This window comes from Pseudopipra pipra, chromosome 3, assembly GCF_036250125.1.
Source record: "Pseudopipra pipra isolate bDixPip1 chromosome 3, bDixPip1.hap1, whole genome shotgun sequence".
NCBI lineage: Eukaryota > Metazoa > Chordata > Aves > Passeriformes > Pipridae > Pseudopipra > Pseudopipra pipra.
In genome coordinates, this window is record NC_087551.1 from 69,401,914 (window position 1) to 69,424,272 (window position 22,359).

The following is a 22,359-nucleotide window of genomic DNA, read 5'->3' on the forward strand; positions in this document are numbered from 1 at the left end:
GACATTTGTTTCTTTCCAATCACGACACCATTCTTGCCCTGATAGGTTTATTAAGTCTCAGCCAAAAGACTGCTTTGATACTTCTCATATTTTCATAATTGAGAATTAGGTTAGTTTTGCCATCAAGTTTCTAGTGACAAGACACTGTTGGTGTAATGCTGTTGATTAAATGTGTGACTGCCCTGGTTCTGACAGAACCTGAATGCACTACACTTCAGAGCCTAGCCTATATCTATTAATTGAGAATGAAAATAAATAAATAAACCTCATTAATTAGGACCTTAAGCACTTTTGCGGACTAAGAGGATGACTTCTTGCACTGAGTCACATCTGAGGAACATCTAACATGAGACTATGGATTGTCATACGTGGCAAAGTACATACAGGTTTGGCAGTCCACAACTACACAGCATAGTACCAAATATTTCAGTCTGAAGATTTAGACTTTTTTCATTCACTTAGTCTGTGGGCATATTGGGAAATAAACTTCCTGTGTAATGAAGACAATCTGACTGTTTAGGTTAGGATACCAACTGGATGGCTCATATATTACTCCTGGTCTGTGTGCCCAGGTTTTCTCCCTGGGCACAGAAAAACATCGTGTTTCTGTCATCTGAAAAATCAACACCTGAAAATATGTGTCACCCTCAGCCCTCATTCTGAAATATAGTTTGGATAAATCCAGGGCACCCTCATACTGAGAGAGCAGTCCAAAATTTCAGATCATAGATTTCAGAAATACTGAACATCCTTGAAATCAATAAGAACTGAAACACAGATTCTTTAGTTGGTTTTGAAAGTAAGATGTACTTTTAGAAATTTTACCTTTGTCTCATAGTCTAAACTTTTATCACCAAATTCTGTTGCACTCTGCTACTATAATTAGATATTTGAAAAATGTGGCTCTTCCCTTGGCCCCCATCATCTTTAGTCACTAGATGATTCTGTGTCTGCTCATATTTGCATTTATAATTTTTCTGTGAACTGCGATACCATTTTGTGACCAATTTTTTTAAGTAGCTACACAGTAAGCATTAAGGAAAAACAGAAATGGTCGTGCCTTTTGTTTAAAAAAAAAAAGCAAACCTATATTGATTTTACTCTATAGAGAAATTCTAACTTAAAAGACAGTCATCAGTTATGGTTATAACTAATACTATTAATACGCAAATTTTGATTGTACAGCTGTTTAGCTGTGCATGATTAAAACCAGTTATATATTCAAGCTTGATTATTTTCATGCAAATACATGGCTGGCTAATGGGGAGAAAAGCTGCTGCTTAGCAACTGGATGAACAGAGAAAGGGGGTGACTTGCTTTATAACAGGAAACTGGATGAAACCTCAGAGAGAGAACATACAGTGTTTGGAGGTACCAGGGAAAATGGGTGGTAGTGCTCTCTAACCGGGATGTTTCCTTTTGCAATTATTGATATTGTAGAATGGCAGTATTTTCAGGTAATAAGAGTGTAAACTACAAGAAAATTTATATATCATACATGTTCATGCACATGTGCATGAACAACACATAAAACAACTGCCAAAGACAAACACTGACACACAAGTTGATATGCAGGAAATACAGAAACAGGCTTTGTGTGTCTCATCTACTGTAAGGGTTAAACTGATTTGCAGACTTCAGCAACTTTAGCTACCACAAGCCAAGACTTCTGGAAGAAGTGTTCTCTTTTTATTCCTGCTGATCCAACTCAGCCCCTGCACTGCCTCCTTCCCTGTGCAAGCACAGGCTTCCACACCCAAACATAATGAGGCAGACTGAGGAGGACCTGATCTAAGTTAAAATTAACTCACAGGTTTTAGTGGGATCACTTTTACCTGGCTCAGTTTCCAAATCAAGTCTCTTGTGCAGCTATTCAAATGCTTGCACTGGCATGAGGAGGAAGGCAGGGGACCTCCCGTGACAGTGCTGACTCAAACCTTTTCTGAAAATACAGTCTTACCATGGTGTGACCCTGCAGACGAATTTATTGACTTGACTGCAAGATGACTATGAAAGCAGAAGTGAGCTGTAAGAAATGAAGGGAAACTGAAAAAGCACAGCTCAGAAAGCATGTGAGTTCCACAAAAATGTCTGCATGGCTATAAAACTACCACTTGGATTAAGCTATTTACATCAAAAAGGAAAGTCACACCATTTTTTTTCTGAGAGTAACACTCAATACTTTCAGAAATCAATTCATACCTCATATGAACAAGAAACTGGCTCTAAGTTAGGTAGTGACTGTTCTCATCTCAGTTCTGCTGCCTTCTGTTTGCACAAGCTCTTCCTAATTCAAAGCATGGTTCTCTCTGATTTAATAGACAACATAAAAATTTTTGTAATTAAATAGAAGACTCTGAATGACGTGCTTTAGTGAATCCTGCTTTATGCTCCTAAAAAGTTAGTTAATCTTTCTACGTTATTCTGTTGTGGGCAATTGCTTTCTCTTCAGCAGGACTACCAGGTATGAACTTGTGCCTACACCTCACACACCGCAGCCATTTAGGAGAAGCCAGAATCCACCAGTAGCTTAAATGTCTTTGTTTATACATCAACCCAGCTGAGGGGCTGATACACATCATGTTCTGCTGCCTATGTGTATGACAACAGACAGTAGCATATTGGTATCCCCTAGCACATAAGCGGACTGCTGATGTATCTTCAGCTCATGCAGGAAGAGGCACCAGAGCACAAGTGCCACTGTTCAAAGGCATTAAGGCGTCAGTGAAATACACAGTGGTGGGAAGACACAATGCTCAGGAAGTCAAGATGATCACATGAACAGAAAGAAAACAGAGCACAGAATGGAGTAACACAAGAACTGTTATTGCCCCTACCGAGTCCTACAGAAAATTAGGGAAATGTATTAGTGGAGCAGCAGTACAAAATGTATTCAAATAACAATAGTTGGAGATGGTGTTTGTTAACAAGCTTCACCAGTAAGCTTCTAGTGATTTATTAGCTTTTGTGAAATCTAAGTATTCATAAGAGTATTCTTGCAGTTGCAAAGGTTCTCTAAATATTAGCTTTGCAAATGCAAACAACTGTCAAAAATTAAAGTTGCAACTCAGCTATTCTTTAGATACAATGAAAATACTTTGTATTTCAGCCCTATTTCAACCAATGACTTCTGTGACTCAAGATTTCTTGATGACTAGGTAGTTGGATTTTTCTTCTGTTAGCATAAAATGAGTTTAAAGATGAAAACAGATGTGAGCTAGAGAAAATAAACAGCTTACAAAGAAAGAGTAGGAAACCAGTTACTCTTGAGTAGACAGGCAAGCTTCCTGTTCATTACAATGAAAAAATGAAGGGTAGCAACTGGCTGACCTGTCTTTTGTTCAAATCTAAACCCAAAACATATGTAACCAAAATGTGAAACATGTGTTCTACATATTGGACTTGTGTCAGGTTTTATAGATCTGTACATTTGCCTCGTATTATCCACTCCTGCACGCACATGTAACAGCACCATTCTGAGGGAGCGTGAGAGTATTTGGCCTTTTAGCAGGCTCATCTTCAACCCTGCCAACACTTTGGATATTTGCTGTGGATTGATTTTTCTTTTCCCCCGAATCCTCAGCCCTGAAACAAAGAGACTGCAACAGGAATCTTAAACCTAAACTCGAGGGTTTTGCTATCACTCTAAATAAAAACATGCACGAGAGCGCAGCAAAACGCAAAACAAGCTCCAGGCACTCCGAGGGCTGCGGCTGCCGCGGGGCCGACCCGCCCGCAGGAGCAGGGGGGCCGCGGCCCCGCCCCCCCCGCTCCGCCGCAGCGCGCCCGGCCCGGCCCCGCCCCCTCCCGCGCGCTCGGCCCCGCCACCAATCGCCACCGCCCCTCCATGGCGCCGGCCCCGCCCCCCGTGAGCCGCGCGCGGGGACAGTCACAGCCCGAGGGGGCGCGGGCGGCCGCGGGAGCTCTGCTGCTCCGTTCCACTCCCACCACCCCCGACCCCTCCGCAGTCCCGGGAGGTGACCGCGTTTGTCTCCTCCCCCCCATCCAATCTTTTAGGTTGATTTTTTTTGTGTGAGTGTTGTTGGCCCCTGCGGCGTGCGGAGACTCACCTCCCCGCCATCCAAAATGGCGGCCGACCCAGCTTAACCCCGTCGTGTCCCGGCAGCGCTGCCTCCCCCGCCCCGACGCGCCATCCGCGGCTCGGGATTCCGTAGCCTCGCCCCCAGCCCGCGCGGCCGATCGCCGAATTACCGAGGTCCGCCCTCCCTCCCTATTCTGCCACGGGGGGAAGGGAGGGGGTAGCATTGGAAAAATTTCCCCCCCTGCTCCCACGCACGCTCGCGCCCCGCCCGCCGAGCCCACACGAAAGGCTGGGGGGGGGGGGGGGGGCGTGTGTCTGTATCGGGGAGTGAGTGACACCTCCCTCGCTCGTTGCGCCACCCGCCACAACACACGGCCCATCCACCCCGCCCTCCCCATTGAGTTCCCGCAATGGTTGCGTCCGTGACGACATCATCATGGCAACAGCAGCTGCCGCCCGGGGCCGGGGCGCCGCCGCCGCCGGGGCGTCCGGGGGGGACAAGCGCGCGCTGCCCCTGAGGCGCGCGCGGCTGCACGGGCTGTAGGAGCACGCGCGGGGCGCGCCGCCGCGCACGCGCCCGGAGCGGTAGCGGCAGCACTAAGGGACGGGTGGGGGGGTGGGGGGAGCAGAAGCACGGACAGAGGAGGCGCGTGCGGGGCTGTGCGCGCTCCCGCGGGGCGTGCGCGCGCTCCGGCAGGCGGGCGGGCGAGGAGCAGCAGGCGCGGGGGGGCTGCGCGCGCGCGCGCGCGCTCGCTGCGGCGGCGGCGGGCGGGGGGAGCCGTGCGGGCTCCGCGCTCGCTCCGCGCTCGCTCGCTCGCTCGGTGCTGTGGTGGTGCCTCGGCGGCGGCGAACAAACATGTTCTCAGTGCGGATCGTGACTGCCGACTACTACATGGGCAGCCCGCTGCCCGGCCTGGACCCCTGCCAGTCCAGCTTCCGAGAGGCCCCGGCCAGGCGGGTGCCTGTCGTGAGAGTCTTCGGCGCCACCCCTGCAGGTAAGGGGTGACCCCCCCCCGCCGCCGCCACCGACGGGCGGGGACGTCCCCCCGCTGCAGCGCCGCGGGTCGTGCCGGCGCCGGTCGCGCCGCCGCCCACCCCGCGGCGGAGGCAGCGGCGGCTCCCGCTCTTTGTGGCTGGGTCGCGCCCCCCCCTCCGCGCCCGCCGCCTCTGCGGCGTCTCACCTGCCGGGGGGAGCTGGGAGCAGAGGGGACCTGCCCCGGGTGTCCCCGCGGGGAACCTGCCCGGGTGTCGCGCCGCGCCCGCCCGGTGGCGGCGGGGGCTGCGGGTCCGCCGGGGCTTTGTGCGGGGCTGCCCCGGGAGAGCGGAGCAGCTGTGCAAACACCGGGGCGGTCGGTGCCGCCCTCGCCCCCGGGGCCCGCACGCCGCTCTCCTGCCCTGCCTGGGAGGTGTTACCGCGGGAGAGTGAGCGGGCGAGGGGGAACCACAGAGCGCGGCCACAAGTGGGACTTGCGCGGCACTTGGGAAGTGGAGCTCGTGTGGCGGCGCGGATCGCGCACGGCCGGGGGCACCGGTGCGGCACCGCAGGAAGGGGCGTCCTGAGCGCCGGCCACATGTTGCCCCCCGGGACTCCCGAGTGTCACATGCCGCTTCTTCGCTGCCTCTTCTCCGTGGCCTTGTGGGTCGTCCCACGTCTCAAATGTGTTTCTGACCAATACAAAAATGATTCAAAGAAACTTCTGCCAATCTGAAAAGCACTTTTATTACGGCCGGGGAATGCAAAGGGGCAGGTGTTCTCCCCAGTGCACTCCGCCGAGCCAAGAAATAACATAGCCTTTTATACAGTTTGAAAGTAGCAAGCTCAAAATTATCTTTACACACACTCCTTTTGCAGTCTTTCTTATCTAAATAGACACTTAGTTTTACCTCCTATTCTTACCATTATAGAGTAGTTACGTAAAGTTTTATCACTTCAAGCAGTTTCAGGTTCCCCACCACTCTATACGTGCTAAAAAGCCTTCCCCATTCTCTAAGCCTTTTATCTCAATTGCCCACAGTTCGGTCAGAGACTTTTAAGCAGTTTTACATTTTGCAAAGTCACACCTTCATAGCTAAATATCTAATATTTTATTTCATTCTCTATTTCAATTCCCCCCTTTTCTTTTAACTAATGCAAATTCTTTTGCATCACTTTTTGTACAGTCCAGAGCACGTGTACTTGTTGTACTATAGTTCTTATTTTCCACCACATCCATAGATTGACGATTGTAAGGAGGAGAGCTGCCAGCATCAAAACCAAGATCGGGTGAATCAGGAAGTTAAATAGCTGAGCTACCGTGGGTGAATGTCTATTGGTTAATCCCAAAAACATGCTCCACCAATGATGTTCTCCAGTTTTTGTCACTTCTGTAATGATGTTTTTTATCTCTGTTGTGTCGTGTTTCACTTGCCACAGCATGCGACGTGAAGTAGCATTTACCTTTTCCATCATTTGTTCAATATCCGGATGATAGAGCATTTTCTGGAGGATATTAATGTCCATGCCTATTTGTAGTTTAGGCACTTCATGATATGACATATATCTATCCGAGATCAATTGCATGGTGGTCACAGGAGCAGTGTATTTAAAGTCACATCCTATTATTTTGGTAAAATTGCAAACACAGAAGTTAGTAGCATTAGTTAGTTCTTTACAATTATCAATTGTTATACTTGTGCAAGGTGTCCTGATGCAGGCACATCCTTTACCTACATAATACACTTGGGACTGTGCCTGTGTATTTGGGAACATTTCAAACGTACATACACTGTCTTCTGTATCTAAACATAAATCCTCCTTCTCTATTACAGCATTTTCACACACATATCCTAGTTGTTCCCTAGGTATACAGGCCTTCGTGTTGACAGTTTGCCACCTCCCCGTGTCCTTGTCATAGCTTGCCCAGACATTATGCCCTATAGGTCTAACTACAATGTCCCGGTGTATTGCTCCTAATGCTAAGACAGGAAATATGGTCTGTTCTTTTGCCTCACGGATGGTAAGACCATATGCCTCTATTTGTTCCTGCTCTGTGTTATATGTGAAGTTCACTAACTGCCACCATGCCTGATGTTCTTTTTCAAATTTACTTGTGGTGTCTTGTCTGGATATGATCTCTCTTATCTCTTGAGGTAAAATTCCTGAGGTTCCTTCTCTTATAATTCCTGCCGATACAGATTGTATCCATTGCTGAGTTTGGATACACTGTATTGCTACTGAGACATCTTTTTGTAATTTTCCAAAGACATTAGTCACAACCTGAAAGTCTTTAGATGTGTGTTCAGTTAACAAGATCATCAAATCTGTAGTAAAAGATTCTGTTTCAGCTATAGTCATTAATGATGATCTGAGTGGTACTTCCATATAACATTTCAAAAGGGCTCAGCCCTTCTTTAGTTTTAGGTTTGACCCTTATTCGCAATAAGGCCAGAGGTAATGCTTGGTACCAATGTAGGTTTACTTCTTGACAGATTTTTGCCAATTGTTGTTTTATCAAATGATTCATTTTCTCCACCTGACCACTTGCTTGTGGTCGATATGGAGTGTGTAATTGCCAATTGATTTGCAGGATGCTGCTAATTCTTTGTATTACTTTAGCTACAAAATGTGGTCCTCTGTCCAAGGAGATGATGTCAGGTACTCCAAACCTGGGGATAATTTCATTAAGTAGTACCTTGACAACTTCTCGAGCCTTATTGCTTCGAGTCGGGAAAGCCTCTGGCCAATTTGAGAAAGTATCTGTCAAAACCAACAGGTATCTGTAGCCTCCTTTCCTAGGCAACTCAGAGAAATCTATCTGCAAGTGTTGCCCTGGGAGATTACCTTTGCCAATTGTCCCTATCTCGATTTTATTGGTTGTGTGAGGATTATTTTGAAGGCAGGTCTTGCATTGTTTAGTAACCTGGATTATTGTAGTGTATAAATTTCGTCCTATAATTTGTTTCCTTAGATATTTGTGTAATGCATCTGCCCCCCAATGAGTTTTGTTATGTTCTGCCTGTACAACTTTCCACAGTACTCTTTCAGGTACCACTATTTGTCCTGTTTCTAAGTAGTACATGTTACCTTTGCGTTGAGCTTGCTGATCTTTTATTAATTTTAAGTCCTCCTTTGAATATGATACATTAGAGCTTACCTCTATAATTTTGCCATCAGGAATTAGGGAGGCAAGTTCTACCTGGCCGTTTTCTGCTGCCTTTTTCGCCTCTCGATCTGCCAATCGATTGCCTTTTTCTTGGTCAAGCCTTTTTGATGTCCTCTACAATGCAAGCCTTTTCGGTAACTGGACAGCTTCAAGTAATTTTAAGATTTCTTCTGCGTGCTTTATCTGTTTTCCTTGTGATGTGAGTAACTCTCTTTCTTTCTACACTGCTCCATGAGCATGAACTACTCCGAAGGCATACTTTGAGTCCATCCAAATATTAATGTCCTTTCTTTTTTCTTTCAATGCATAACCAGCTTTGTGGATTCCATCTTTCATATAGCTGCTTCCGTCCGTGAACCACATTTCTGCCTCAGGCAGTGGTGTATCTTTCAAGTCCGGTCAGCTGAAATATGTTGCTTCAATAGTTTCAATGCAATCATGATACACCGGTCTCTCTGTGGTTGTTGAACTTGATAAGAATATTGCTGGATTTATGATGTTAGTGATGACGATTTCAACATCATCTTGTTCTACTAGAGTGGCCTGGTATTTGAGAAACTTGGAGGGCGAGAGCCAGTGACTGCCTTTCTGTTCGAGCACTGCTGAAACCACGTGTGACACTAGAACAGTCATTTTCTGTCCCATTGTGAGCTCTCAGGCTTCTTGTATGTTCAGTATTACTGCAGCTACGGCCCTCAGGCATCCTGGCCATCCTTTGCTCACTTCATCTAACTGTTTAGAGAAGTATGCCACTGCTCGGCAATATTGTCTGACCTGCTGGGCCAGGACCCCCAGTGCAATTCCCTGCCTTTCATGCGAAAAGAGCAAAAAAAAAAAAAAAGGCTTAGTTACCTCTGGGAGGCCCATTGCAGGTGCCTGCATCAGTTCTTTCTTAAGCCAATGGAAGATTTGTTTAGCTTCTCCAGTCCATGTTAATTGTTGATCTCCATCTTGTAGAATTTGGTATAGAGGTTTGACTATTAGTCCATATTTGTAGATCCAAAGCCTGCACCAGCCAGTCATTCCAAAAATGTGCAACGTTCTTTTTGGAGTCTGGGGCAAAGGTATATTACAGATGGCTTCTTTTCTTTCTGGCCCATGTCGATGTTGTCTTCTTCAGATTTCTACATATTGCAAGAGGACTCCGCTGTCTGAAGGTACAGTCTATTCTTCAAGATCTTTGGCAAACTGATCTCCAAAAATTGTTGGATTATTTTATATCCTTGTGGGAGAACAATCTATGTAAACTGTGCTCGTCTTCCTGTATCCGGGCTTTCTCATTCAAAGGCAAAAAATTTTTTGATTTTTAGGGTCCAAAGGCAAGCAGAAAAAGGCATCTTTTAAATCTAAAACAGAAAACCAGACATATTCATTTTTTGTTTAGTTAGAAGTGTATATGGGTTAGCTACCACTGGGTGGAGCTCTTCAAAATAGGTGTGTTGAATTCTGATTTACATTCAATTAATTCTTACCGGCCGTGTCCCAGGTTTTAATCTTACTGTTACAGGTTGAGCGTGTCTGGCCCTTCCTGGGGTCCTGTCAGCCCAGACCCCCCGGGTAGATCTGGTCATAGATTGCTGGTGGTACTTCTCCCGATATCTGTGGCTGGATTAGAGCAAGACTTAAAATTTCGATTAATTCATTTTCTTTTACTTTAAGTTGCATATCTCCATTGTTGAACCTAATTTCTGCATTTAGTTTTTCTAATAGATCCCTTCCCAAAAGTGATTTAGGTGCATGAGGCATATATAGGAATTTATGTATACCTAAAGTCTTACCTAATTTAAAACTTAGTGGTTTCATAGAAGATACTTTTTCAACTTGACCAGTGGCTCCTATCACATTCAAAGATACATCGTCCATGAGGTTTAATTCCTGATTTAACACAGAAAATGTTGCTCCAGTGTCTACTAAAAATTCTATTTTATGTTTATTTTTCCCCAGTTCCATTATAACCAAGGGATCCCTGGGGGCAAAACCCCTCGGTCCCCTTTAATCCTGGTCCAATTCTGCCATTAAAATAGGTTTTTGCTCCCTTTGAGGGCATTCTCTTTTCCAATGTCCTTCTTCTTTACAAAATGCACATTGGTTTGGTCTCAATTTCTGCTGGTTACCACTTCCAGGGTGCCATCCAGGTCTCTTAGAGCGATGTTCTCTTTTACCCAGGGCGGCGATGGTTGCCTTTGTGATAGCTTTACTTAATTTCTGTCTTTCTACCCCAACTGGGTCATCTTTATATTTACGAGCAATATCCTTCCAATTTTCTAAATCTCCCATATAGAAATTAACTTTAAGTTTTATAGGCCCCTGCGGTCCTGCAGCCTCTCTTAAAGGGGCTTGTGTAGTTCGCCTGGCCTCTGTGTATGGGGAGACAGATTTTGCTCTCGTTTTACTGCGTGTCCACTTGCTCAGGGGAGATAAGTAAGGAATTTCCCTTCTTCCCCTTTCTCCGTTTCTTTCCCTCCCCTGCTGTCTTGAAGATGTGGACAATTTACTGTTTGGTCTTGAGGGGGGGGCAGGAGCCCTTCCTTCGGCTATTTCATTTGCCCTTTCTCCAAAGGGACTTACATAATCCTTAATTCTACTTTCTAACTCCTTGTTGGTATATTTCAAACATCTCTGTCCTATTGAACAGTTTGAACAACATCTTTTGAGTTCTCTTATATCTTGTTTTACATTCTCTTTCTCTAATGTTAGAACAAACAGGTCTCATGGGGCTAAATTAATGCCACACTCCCTCTGCCATTCTGGGTGTTCCCTCAAGCAAAAGAACATATTAGCATAGACCACTTCATTCCATCTTCCATGCCTTCGCAAAAACAACATTAACTGCAGTAAAATATTATAGTCTAATGATCCGTGCTTTGGCCACTTTGCTCCTTCCTCTAGTTTATAGAGGGGCCACCATTCTGAACAATATTTGATTAGAGTTTTCTTGTTAGTAATCTCACCCTGAGATTCCCCAATTTCTTTCCAGTGTGTTAAAACACATCCTAATGGACTTTTATCAACCTTTTGTTTTCCTTGCCAGTTTCCCATTTTTAGCTTTTGCTTTGGCCTGTTTCTAGTCGTGCCCTTTGCACAGATGTAAACTCGTGGTTATCTGCAAATTTCAGTTATATACTTTCAACACACACCACACACACACCACACCAGCTTTGAGGCAGGAAAGTTCTGAGTTAGCCCTGTTAGCTTGTTCAAGTATCTCCTGTCTGGTAGCAATCCTCAGTCTGGCAATAAAAAACTCCTTTCTTAGGTGTTCACAAAATAGTCACACTCCACACTTACTGATACAAGGTAACAATCTCACAATCTAAGTATTAATGAGAAAAGAACCACCCTTTTTTTTTTTTTTTTTTTTTTAACCTTATTTTACCTGCATATTTTGTTACTCTCTCTTAGATACTGTATAAAACCGTATCTAAACTTAACCATTCCAATGTTAAGATCTCCTAATGCCACTCTTACCCCTAACACGCCAAAATTGCCAACATTTAACACAGATTACAAGTATGAGGTGAACAATTTTACAAATTGAGCAAAGATATGGGTTTGCACTTTCAGAGGTTGTCAGCCCTGGAGTTTATGGCATCTGCAAGCGGCCAGCAAACTTCCTGGCTTAATTCCTGCAAACAATGAGTGTTAAGGTTCCGCCTAAAACCATAAAACCACAAAACCACTATCTCCTGTAAACACACGAAGGTAGTCCTTTTGCCATGATTAGGAGAAAAACAGTAACATATATGAAAACAAATATAATTACCCAATATTTGCTTACTTAACATACAACAGTAATTTCATGACATAAGAGACAGTACTCACAGACAAAACAATACAATTCAGCAAACACATGGAACACAGACAGATGGTTTAAAACAAACCCAGATATATTACCAAACTTATAATAATAGCAATTCCAAAGCCAAGTCCCAAATCTAGCCACAGTGGTAAACTCAAAAACATCTGTCACAAAAAAACCTATACCACCCTCTAATGGGACTGTTAACCCATATTCAGAAGGATGCAGCCCTCTGCCCAAAATTCCTCTTTTTGGTATAGCTTCGGTGAGACTCTAACTCACAATCAAAGCCATATGCATCCTCCTGGTAGGACTCGAACCTACTATTAAAAGGGTGTTGCTCTTGTTAGCTGCTAGCAAGCCCAGAGCCCTAAAAACCAGCGTACGACTTACGGTTTCCTTCCCAAAACCCTAGGGAAAAATAAAAGAGTGCTTTAAAATTTGTATACTTGTGTTTTAGAATTTGTATACCTGTGCACAGGGTCTTCATCTACTCCCGTGGTGATCCAGCGGAGCCCGGGGAGCCTCACCGGAGTAACGTCCCGGGGCGCGCAGAGGGTCCCCGGTTCCGGAGGGTCCTCACCGGCGAGCAGAGATTAGTCCCATCTGGGTCGCCATATTGATTCAAAGAAACTTCTGCCAATCTGAAAAGCACTTTTATTACGGCCGGGGAATGCAAAGGGGCAGGTGTTCTCCCCAGTGCACTCCGCCGAGCCAAGAAATAACATAGCCTTTTATACAGTTTGAAAGTAGCAAGCTCAAAATTATCTTTACACACACTCCTTTTGCAGTCTTTCTTATCTAAATAGACACTTAGTTTTACCTCCTATTCTTACCATTATAGAGTAGTTACGTAAAGTTTTATCACTTCAAGCAGTTTCAGGTTCCCCACCACTCTATACGTGCTAAAAAGCCTTCCCCATTCTCTAAGCCTTTTATCTCAATTGCCCACAGTTCGGTCAGAGACTTTTAAGCAGTTTTACATTTTGCAAAGTCACACCTTCATAGCTAAATATCTAATATTTTATTTCATTCTCTATTTCAAAAACGTTTTCAGAAAAAAATTCTAAAATTTAATACTTAAGAAAATTAATTTGATATGTATTGTAGTTTACCCATACGTTAAATATTAAGTGGGAAAAAAACCCAACATGTTTTTTGAGATATTAGGCATATTAAGCATTGTTGCTTGTGATCCCTTTACACTTAATGTTGTGTAATGCTGACCTTGGGAATTCAGGAATTTCTGCATATTTTTTTTTACTTGCCTGTTGAAAATTGTGTATTGGTATATACATTAAATGTTAGGCAAGACAAAAAGCACGTAATAAAAAAGGCACAGCAGAGGTGTCTCCCTTCACTCAGTTATTATAGTAGAGCAGACCTTTTTGTTGTATTTCTTGATGGCTTGTTTTGTTTTGTTTTTTTTTTAATTCAGAATTACCTCTCTGTTCTCTGTTTAGGCACAGAGGAATGTGAGACATTAAAGCTGTTGTGCTCTGATGCAACTACAGCTCCAAATTATTAAATGGATGAGTGGGATTAATAGATAGAGTATTGAAATAGTGGGACCTATGTTATTATAGCTCTAATTCTGCATACAAAGGAGATATTATGTAATAATATTTATGTAATGACACGAGTAACTATTTCATTATTAAAAAATGCAGAGCCTGAGGTTGTTGGCAGGTAGCAGGATTTCTCTGCATGCGTGTGGTTAACTCATTAAGGCTTATTTTGTTTTAAGAAAATATTTAGGCTATGCCATATCATGAATGTGGCATCGTAAATAAACAGTGAAGTAGTTTAGTTGTCCAGCTATTAGGAATACAGTAGGAAATCCCTGGCTTCCCTAACCATAAACTTTAATATTCATTTGCATAATAGAAGTGTTTCTAATTTGTCTTGTTAGAGAAGACAATTCATTAGTGTCTGCAAAGGCGGTGTGACTTGTCTATCTTCTATTTATTTCCTTTTTAAACTTTGTGTAATGGCTTTTTTTTTCTGTTCTGTACCTTTAGTAATGTTTGCATCGCTGCACTGTTGTTTGGGTTTTTTTCAAGGAGGCAAATGTAATTCTATCTCTTCAAAGGTGTTGAACCTAGGCAGACATTGTCAGAAGTACTCTGGCAGTGATTCTCAGGTTATTTCTTGAGAGTTGAAATACAAAGTGAAATGAAGTATAATCATTTACACCTACATTGTCATTTTCTTCGAGAAAAAGAACTAGTAAAAACAACTTCTAGTATACTGTCCAAGACAGTAGGGTATCTGTATTCTTTGGCTTACAGAGGCAGTGCAATGCTTGTCTCCACTTGGTTTGGTCTGGGTAGGGATAACCCTTTCTCACTGGGTTTAACGTGTGTATATTGACTGCGGGAAAGGTGCTCAGTTGCCTTGCTGCCTCCATGGCAGCAACCCATTATGCCTGTATAGGCTGCTTCACCTCTGGCATGATTAGCCCTGCACGAATCTTAGTGTGTTTATAGCTGTGTGCCCAAGCTGTGTAGTTAATTGGGAGTCAGGTTGAGAACGGACTCCAAATTTCACCTGCTGAGTGAAGGGGGTTTGATTGGTATGTGGCAGTGGCTTGTGCAGATGTTCAGAAAGTCAAACGTCTGGCAACCCTGTATCCTTGTGTCTACTGTCAGCTATGGACAGTGGTCCTGAAGGCACCCACCTGTGCTTCCCGTCCCATCTTCTGGAGGTACTGTGCTTCGTGAGGTATATGAATGACAAGGGTTGCCGGTGTTCTGACCTTTGAGGGCTTTTATGTAATCCAGAACCCAACAATTAATTTCTAAAAGTTTACTAGTATAAAATTCAAGGGGTTTGTGATTGGGGGAGATAAAAAACAGACTTTCAGTTAAAAATAATGGAAGGATCAACTCTTAGAACAGACTGTGTTGGCAATAATATTTAACAACTTCTTTATGTCTTTTGAGGAAGAAATCTCGTTATATTTGGCAAGACTGCGAATCATCTCTTGATGTCCTACATCTTTGTGTAATAAGAGCTTGAAAGGCGAGGAATCAAAATTTTGTTTAAACCCAAAGATCCGCTTACAATATTATGTTATTCTGTGAAATAAAAACAGTAAAGTTCTGATTACAATAGCAAAAGATGAAGTGAAGCATTACTGGAATTTATGTTTGAGTGTATCTTAGCTGGTTGAGCTGTTTCATTCCATTTTAGCTGTTTGGTGCTTTAAGCAGACTGGCATATCTGTTGACATAGTGACTTGGACAAAAGTGTAATTTCAGAAGTGCTGCAACACTGCCATGATGGTAATACAATGAAACCAGTGTTGAATTCATGCTTTATTGTGTAGAATCGTCAATATTATTTGATACGGTAGTATTTGTATCTCCAAAGGAGCCTCATAATATTGCAGCTTATATTTAAAAAAAATAGGTTTTAATTCACTGGGTAATGCTCAACTATGAAACAAAGTTTCATTATCTGCTCAGGCAGTATTGTCTACTAGCTAGCAATTTTTGTAAGTGCTTTTTGTAAAAATAGAAAAAACCCTTTGAAACACAGCAAGGCCTGTTGTTTAGAGTGAAATCGTAACGCAAATTTATTTTTCTGTTAACGTGTGTTGTTTGTTGAATTGGCAATTCTTGAATTGTCATTCTTGTTCCTAATCTTAGTCTTGTTGAGATTCTTGCAACCACATAAGTACCTTAATTTATAGCTTCAAAACAGATATATTTAAGGTAAGACATACCTGTAATTATAGAAGTCTTGTATGTTAATAGTTTTGTTTGGGTGAGATTATTCCATAGGTCTTCATCACAGAATATGCTGAGTTGGAATGGACCCTTCAGGATCATTGAGTTCAACTCCTGGCCCTGCACAGGATACCCCAAGAGTCACACCATGTGCCTGAGAATATTGTCCAAATGCTTCTTGAACTCTGTCAGGGTTGATGCCATGACCTCTTCCCTGCAGAGCCTCTTCCAGTGCTCAGCCACCCTCTGGGTGAAAAACCTGTTCTGATATCTAACCTAAAGCCTCCCCCAACTCAGCTTCACACCGTTTCCTCAAGTCCTGTTACTGGTCATGAGAGTGAAGAGATTGGTACCTGCTCCTCCCTTGTGAGGATGTTGTTGACTGTGATGAGGTCTCCCCTCAGTTTCCTCTTCTCCAGGTTGAACAGGCCAGGTGACTTCAGCCACTCCCTGTGGCCCTCCTTTGGACATTCTCCAACAGCTTAATTTCTTTCTTATATTGCAGTGACCAAAACCGCACACAGTCCTCGAGGCCACACCAGTGCAGAGCAGAGTGGGACAATCCCCTCCCTTGACCAGCTGGCGATGCTTTGCCAGATGCTCCCCAGGACACAGCTGGCTCTCCTGGCTGCCAGGGCACTGCTGACTCATATTCAACTGGCCATTGTCCAGGACCCCCAGGTCCCTTTCCACAGCGCTGTGCTCCAGCGACCAGGGTTGCCCCATCCCAGGTGCAGAATCCGGCCCTTTGTTAAACTTCATACAGTTGGTGATTGCCCAATCCTCTAATTTGTTGAGATCTCTCTTCAGGGCCTCTATGCCCTTTAGGGAGTTGGTAACTCCTCCCAATTTAGTGTAGTTACAAACTTACTTAGTGTTCCCTCAAGTCCTGCCTCCAAGTCCATAATGAACCTGTTGAAGAGAACTGGGCTAAGGATGGAGTCCTGGGGACTGGATTAGTGACCAGATGCCACGGCTGTATTATTTTTATTCCTCTGAAAAAAGTGTATGGAATTTAATTCCCAGTTTGTTAATCAAGCTTTATAAGTCACCCTAAACCTCCTTCTAATTTTATATTAAATTTAGATGACCTCAGAAGGAGAGCACTATCCCATGTTGCTTCCATTTAGCTTGTACTGTGAAGATTTGTTTACTATGAGATGTCCTGTGGTGTATGGAGGTATCAAAGCTTTGATTTCTTTCTTGCTAGCTTGTGGCCATTTCAAGCTCTTGGAGTCTGTCCTCAAGATTTCACTGACCACTTTAGAATATATATGAATGCTCAGTTGGGTGTTTCTGTCAGGTGCTTATTCAACTGCAGGAAGACAGAAACAAGCTGTAAATCCATCCATAAAAAAATCAGGGTGAGACTAGATGTCATTTTAGGAGAGATATTAACAAGAAGCTGAGGTTGCTAAATTATTCCTTTGCTTAACAAGACTGAGTGCCCATAAACCACATATGAGATACTTGTTGATGTGTGATAATGAGTATTGTCAAACAGTTGAAATATTAAAAGAAAGATAATTTTTATTTGAATTTGATTTAAGGCTGATATGTGATAAATTTTATAGAAATAGGTGTACATGTTAAAATTGCTTTTGAAGAGTGTTAGGCTGAGAAATGTGTGTTCAGTTAACAGGAGGGCCTTTGGAGAAGGTAGATTAGCAATTTACTTAGGAAAAAGCAATGTGTAGGTTGAGGAGTAATAGAGCTCTGCTGTCCTCAACTTTATGTATTTGTCTTGCTTGGAAAGGTTTTGTATTTTACATTATGAAATCACTGATCCAAGAAAGAATCTTGTTTCAGGGCAGCACAAAAACTCGGCCAAAGAAGAGGATGTTTTTAAGTTACTCTTGCATGCTTTTGATTAGGAGTTTTTCTGAGGCTAAATGTAATATGGAGTAGGGGCTTACAGTCAGTAAAATTTGAATGTATTTCATATAGACATTTAAGTTTGGTGACTTCACCTTGGTTTTCTGAGAGCAGGGGAAAAAAAAGCAGAGGCAAATGCTCCAGCTCAGATCTGGCTCCCTTCCAGCAGCAGTAGCTCTGGTATGACTCAGTGAAGGGGCCTGCTTATGTTCTTTCTTCTGTTCTTCCCTCTCCCTTTTCCCCCTTCACTGACCTGACCAGGCTCTACATCTAGTCCAGTCCCAGTGTCTGTCTTTCTGCCCTCTGTTGCTCATTTAAGAAGGACTAGCTCATTGCAAGATGTCGCTGAGCTCATGATTAACTTTTTTCTCTCCCCATTTTTGCTACCCTTTCAGACACTGTGCCCCATAATGGTCATTCCTGCAGCCTCCTTAGTTCGTTATCCCAATGTTCACAGCCAAACATCATTGCAGTTGCTGCTACTTCCCATATTCCATCCCCCAGAAGTGTATACTACTTGCTAGTACTCTTTCAGTTTCTTCTGTGGCTTCACTGTGAGAGGATGCAAAATAGAATATAGCCATTATGGTGAGGCTTATACCTCTGCTTTCCCTTTTCACACCCTTTCCCAAAATATACTGGCATACAACTCTTGCTAAGGGAGTTATTCTGTGGGCTGCAGCATGGCCTAGAAGATTTTTTTGTGTTGTACAGTGTAGCTTCACTTCCATCGTACCATTTCTGCATCTTGCACTGACAGGCTTCTCATACTTCTGAAGAACCGAAAAATTGTCTCTATTTTTTTCACTTCAGAGGTTTATAGCTTCTGTGAGATGTGAACAGGGCTCCAGTGGGTTTGAGGAACTTGAAATAATATGTTTATTCTGAGATTGGTTTTAATGTTTGAGTTCTGTCAACGATGTGATTTGAGATACTTAGCTTGTTCTTACCTGGTTCTTAAAAGGATGTGTTTTCTAGGTTTTTGGTTTGGTTGTTGTGTTGGTTTTTTAGTGGCGTTTTGTTTGTTTCTTTCTTTTTTGTGGGATTTTTGTGTTTTATTGTTTTTTTTTCTGAGAATCTTCTGGTTTGGGTTTTGTGTTTTTTTTAGAGGCATTTGTTCTATACTTTGTATAGATTGCCTGCTGACTTGTTTGAGCAAAGGGAGGCTGCCTGAATGAACTGAGATTCTGCTCCGCTGACATGAAACTTGTTAAGTAGCCAATTTCATACTGCTATATATACAACTTGCTAAAATTCTGTTTCTTAAATAAACCTTAAAATACTGTGACAAAATCATTGTTCTAGGTAGAATCCAGATATTGGGTTCATAACCAATATTCTGCTTGCTACTGTAGAGTACCTTTCGGTCACATCATTAATATATTTGTGCTTTTCTAATTCAGTAAAAAAAATACATGCATAACTGACCCTATGTGCTTAAAACTCGATCAGCTGCTGACTTCAAAGTGTTTCACAAAGTAGCTGCATCTGAATTGAATCTGGGATTGACTTTTATGATCAGTGGCCCTGGAAGTAGACTAGGAGCTTATCTATCTCAACCACAACTTCCAGTTCTGTTATATACTTCTTAAGGGTGCTTTTTGGCTGCTTGTTGAAATATCTTCTTTTTCAGCATGTAAAATGAACACTCCTCAAAATAGAACACTAGTCTGAAAATAGTTGTCTCTCTTATTTTTACCAGAGTAGCACATGCATATCACAGCTGAGGTTGGCAGGACTAGACGATGTGTAAACACTCAGTGAGAAACAGCTCCTGCTTAGTAATTTTTGCAGTCTGAGTAGACAAGATAAATATCTGAAAGAAGGAAACAGGTGTAGTAATACCATGCTATCCATTTCTTCGCAGTTTCTCTTTTCAGAGTTCCAGTATTGATCACTTAATAATACTGTGTTCTGCTAACTGTTGTCGTTGTTCTGGTTTTGTCCTTTACCCTTGGTTGTCTTGATTGACCTCTGTGTGCAGTGGACTCTGAGAAGGATGATGATGACAATGAGCATATAACCATTTGGAAAGAGGCAGTATGAACACTGATACTAAAAGATTTATAGTTTATGTTCTGTCTCACAGATGAAGCAGCTAAAATATTTTATAATGATTGGACAGGGTCACTGGAGATTCAGCCTCATGTTACAGGAGATCTGCTGATCAAAATCTCAGGACAACTGGCAGTCAAAATTTTCGTTTTCGTCTTTAATTAAGCACTCTGTATCTCCAGCTGTTGCAAAGCCAGCATCTCAACCTCATCTGTAATCACTGGATGTTGAGGTAACAACTGCTGAACTTCCTTCTTTGCTTCTTCCTCTCTGTCTGCCATGTCATGTGCGCTGTCTTCTGTGTTACAATTATATATGTTTTTTAAGTTCCTATGTATGTCTCCTCTATATCACATTTATTCTATCAGGAAATTTGGCTCACCATATTAAATTGTTATCTCACATTTCAAGATTATGTCCTTGACAGACAGCAAGGTATATGTGTGTAAGGAAAAGAATGAATTTACTTAGGGTCCCACATCAAATAAGTGGCAGAACTGATAGTACAATGAAGAAGCTACTGTCTACAAGCAGTGTTATTTCTGTGCTACTACCTTGCCCAGTAATAAATTAATGTAAACAGTAAAATAATGTTCTTTTGTATGTTGACCGAAGCTATAGCTGTGGTAGCAATTACAACATTAAGGCCTAGGTTTGATTAACAAGGTCCAGGGACTGGTTGCAAAGACTTGCCATGAAATACATATAGTTAGGCTGTAATTGCACTGTTATTCACAATACCTATATGTATTCTGGTGAAACGAATAATTTTTAAGAATGCAGTGGAATAATCAAATATAGGAACTTGCAAACAGGCAGTATTTTTCTGTCAGGGATGCAATTAAGACTGAGAACAGAGCCCAAAATATACAAGAACCTAAACAAATACCAGAAGAGTTTGTACTAGATATAGGGACTGTCTGAAATGTCACTGCTTGCATAGGGTTCATTCATGCATGTCTGTTGAGGTTCTTTTCTTTCAAGAGCTGCTTTTTATTACAGAGAAGTTATTAGGTATATAGAGAACTTTGTGGGGTTTTTGGCAGGGCATTTAAATAAATCTTCACACTTGCTGGCTGGGCTGAGCCATATGGCTTTTTAGGGAACCATTTGATGTCTGTATGTTCCAGTCTTTCTGTGATCAGAATGGCCATTTCAGATAACTTCTTCTGTGACTCATATATATGCAGTCTGTCATGTTGACTGCACGGTTGAGTTCATGTTATGTTACCTTAGTGTATATGTGCATGCCTTCTCAGGCTATGGAGCCATCGTCCTTGGAGACATTCAAAAAAGTCTGGATGTGGTCCTGCGTAACCAGCTGTAGGTGGCCCTGCTTGGGCAGGGATTTTGGTCCAGGTGACCTCCAGAGGTCCCTTCTGTCCTTAACCATTCTCTGATTACTGAGATTGCTCTTGTAATCTTGGCAAGGTTATGGATCAGATCATCCTAAATGCAATCACACAACAGCTACAGGATGGACAAGGGATCAGACCCAGCCAACACGGGTTTAGGAAGAGCAGGTCCTGTCTGACCTGTCTGGCCTGATCTCCTTTTATGATCGGGTGACCTGCCTGGTGGATGAGGGGAAGGCTGTGGATGTGGTGTGGATGTGGTCTATCTGGACTTCAACAAAGCCTTCGACACCATCTCCCATAGCATTTTCCTGAAAAAGCTGGCAGCCCATGGCTTGGACAGGGGCACTGTGCTGGATTAGGAACTGGCTGGAGGGCTGGGCCCAGAGAGTGGTGGTGAACGGGGCTGCATCCAGTTGGCAGCCAGGCACTAGTGGTGTCCCCCGGGGATCAGTGTTGGGCCCAGTTCTGTTTAATATCTTTATTGATGATCTGGATGAGGGGATCGAGAGTACCATTAGCAAATTTGCAGATGACACCAGGTTGGGGAGGAGTGTTGATCTGCTGGAAGGCAGGAGGGCTCTGTAGAGGGAGCCGGACAAGCTGGAGAGATGGTCTGATTCTAACAGGTTGAGGTTCAACAAGGCCAAGTGTTGGGTCCTGCACTTTGGCCACAACAACCCCTTGCAGCGCTACAGGCTGGGGACAGAGTGGCTGGAGAGCAGCCAGGGAGAAAGGGACCTGGGAGTTTGGATTGACAGGAAGCTGAACATGAGCCACCAGTGTGCCCAGGTGGCCAAGAGGGCCAGTGGCATCCTGGGCTGGATCAGGAACAGTGTGGCCAGCAGGACCAGGGAAGTGATTCTTCTCCTGTACTCAGTGCTGGTGAGGCCACACCTGGAGTACTGTGTCCAGTTCTGGGCCCCTCGGTTCAGGAAGGATATTGAGGTGCTGGAGCAGGTCCAGAGATGAGCAGTGAGGCTGTTGAAGGGACTCGAGTACAAGTCCTATGAGGAGAGGCTGAGGGAGCTGGGATTGTTTAGCCTGGAGAAGAGGTGGCTCGGGGGAGACCTCATCACTCTCTACAGCTCCCTGAAAGGAGGTTGTAGCGAGGTGAGTGTCAGTCTCTTCTCCCAGGCAACCAGCAGTAGGACAAGAGGGCACGATCTTAAACTGTGCCAGGGGAGGTTTAGGTTGGATATTAGGAAAAAAATTTTTACAGAGAGAGTAATCAGACATTGGAATGGGCTGCCCAGGGCAGTGGTGGATTCACTGTCCCTGGAGGTTTTTAAGATGAGACTGGATGTGGCACTTAGTGCCATGATGTAGGAACCATGGCAGTGTTGGATCAAGGGTT

The 22,359-nt window shown here is 43.5% G+C and overlaps 2 protein-coding genes across 10 annotated transcripts in view; one reads left to right on the forward strand and one right to left on the reverse strand.

Annotated features, from left to right (window-relative positions):
- The window catches only part of LOC135411745 (sterile alpha motif domain-containing protein 1-like), a 48,986-nt gene extending 43,264 nt beyond the window's left edge, over nt 1–5,722 (reverse strand). For 6 of the 9 annotated variants that reach the window (XR_010429275.1, XR_010429274.1, XM_064649750.1 and 3 more), the window contains exon 1: nt 5,224–5,722. Coding sequence is in view for 4 of the 9 variants with exons in the window: in XM_064649750.1 (XP_064505820.1) it covers nt 5,224–5,615 (392 nt within the window). In the remaining 5 variants the exon portion in view is untranslated. Of the gene's footprint in view, nt 1–4,070; nt 4,384–5,223 lie in introns of those variants that run through there. The other 3 variants (XR_010429277.1, XR_010429279.1, XR_010429276.1) reach the window with 3 other exon arrangements.
- REV3L (REV3 like, DNA directed polymerase zeta catalytic subunit) overlaps nt 4,796–22,359 on the forward strand; it is a 127,032-nt gene continuing 109,468 nt past the window's right edge. Inside the window, exon 1 of the mRNA XM_064649744.1 lies at nt 4,796–5,037. Within this exon, the coding sequence (XP_064505814.1) occupies nt 4,899–5,037 (139 nt within the window). The 5' untranslated portion in view covers nt 4,796–4,898. The remainder of the gene's footprint in view (nt 5,038–22,359) is intronic.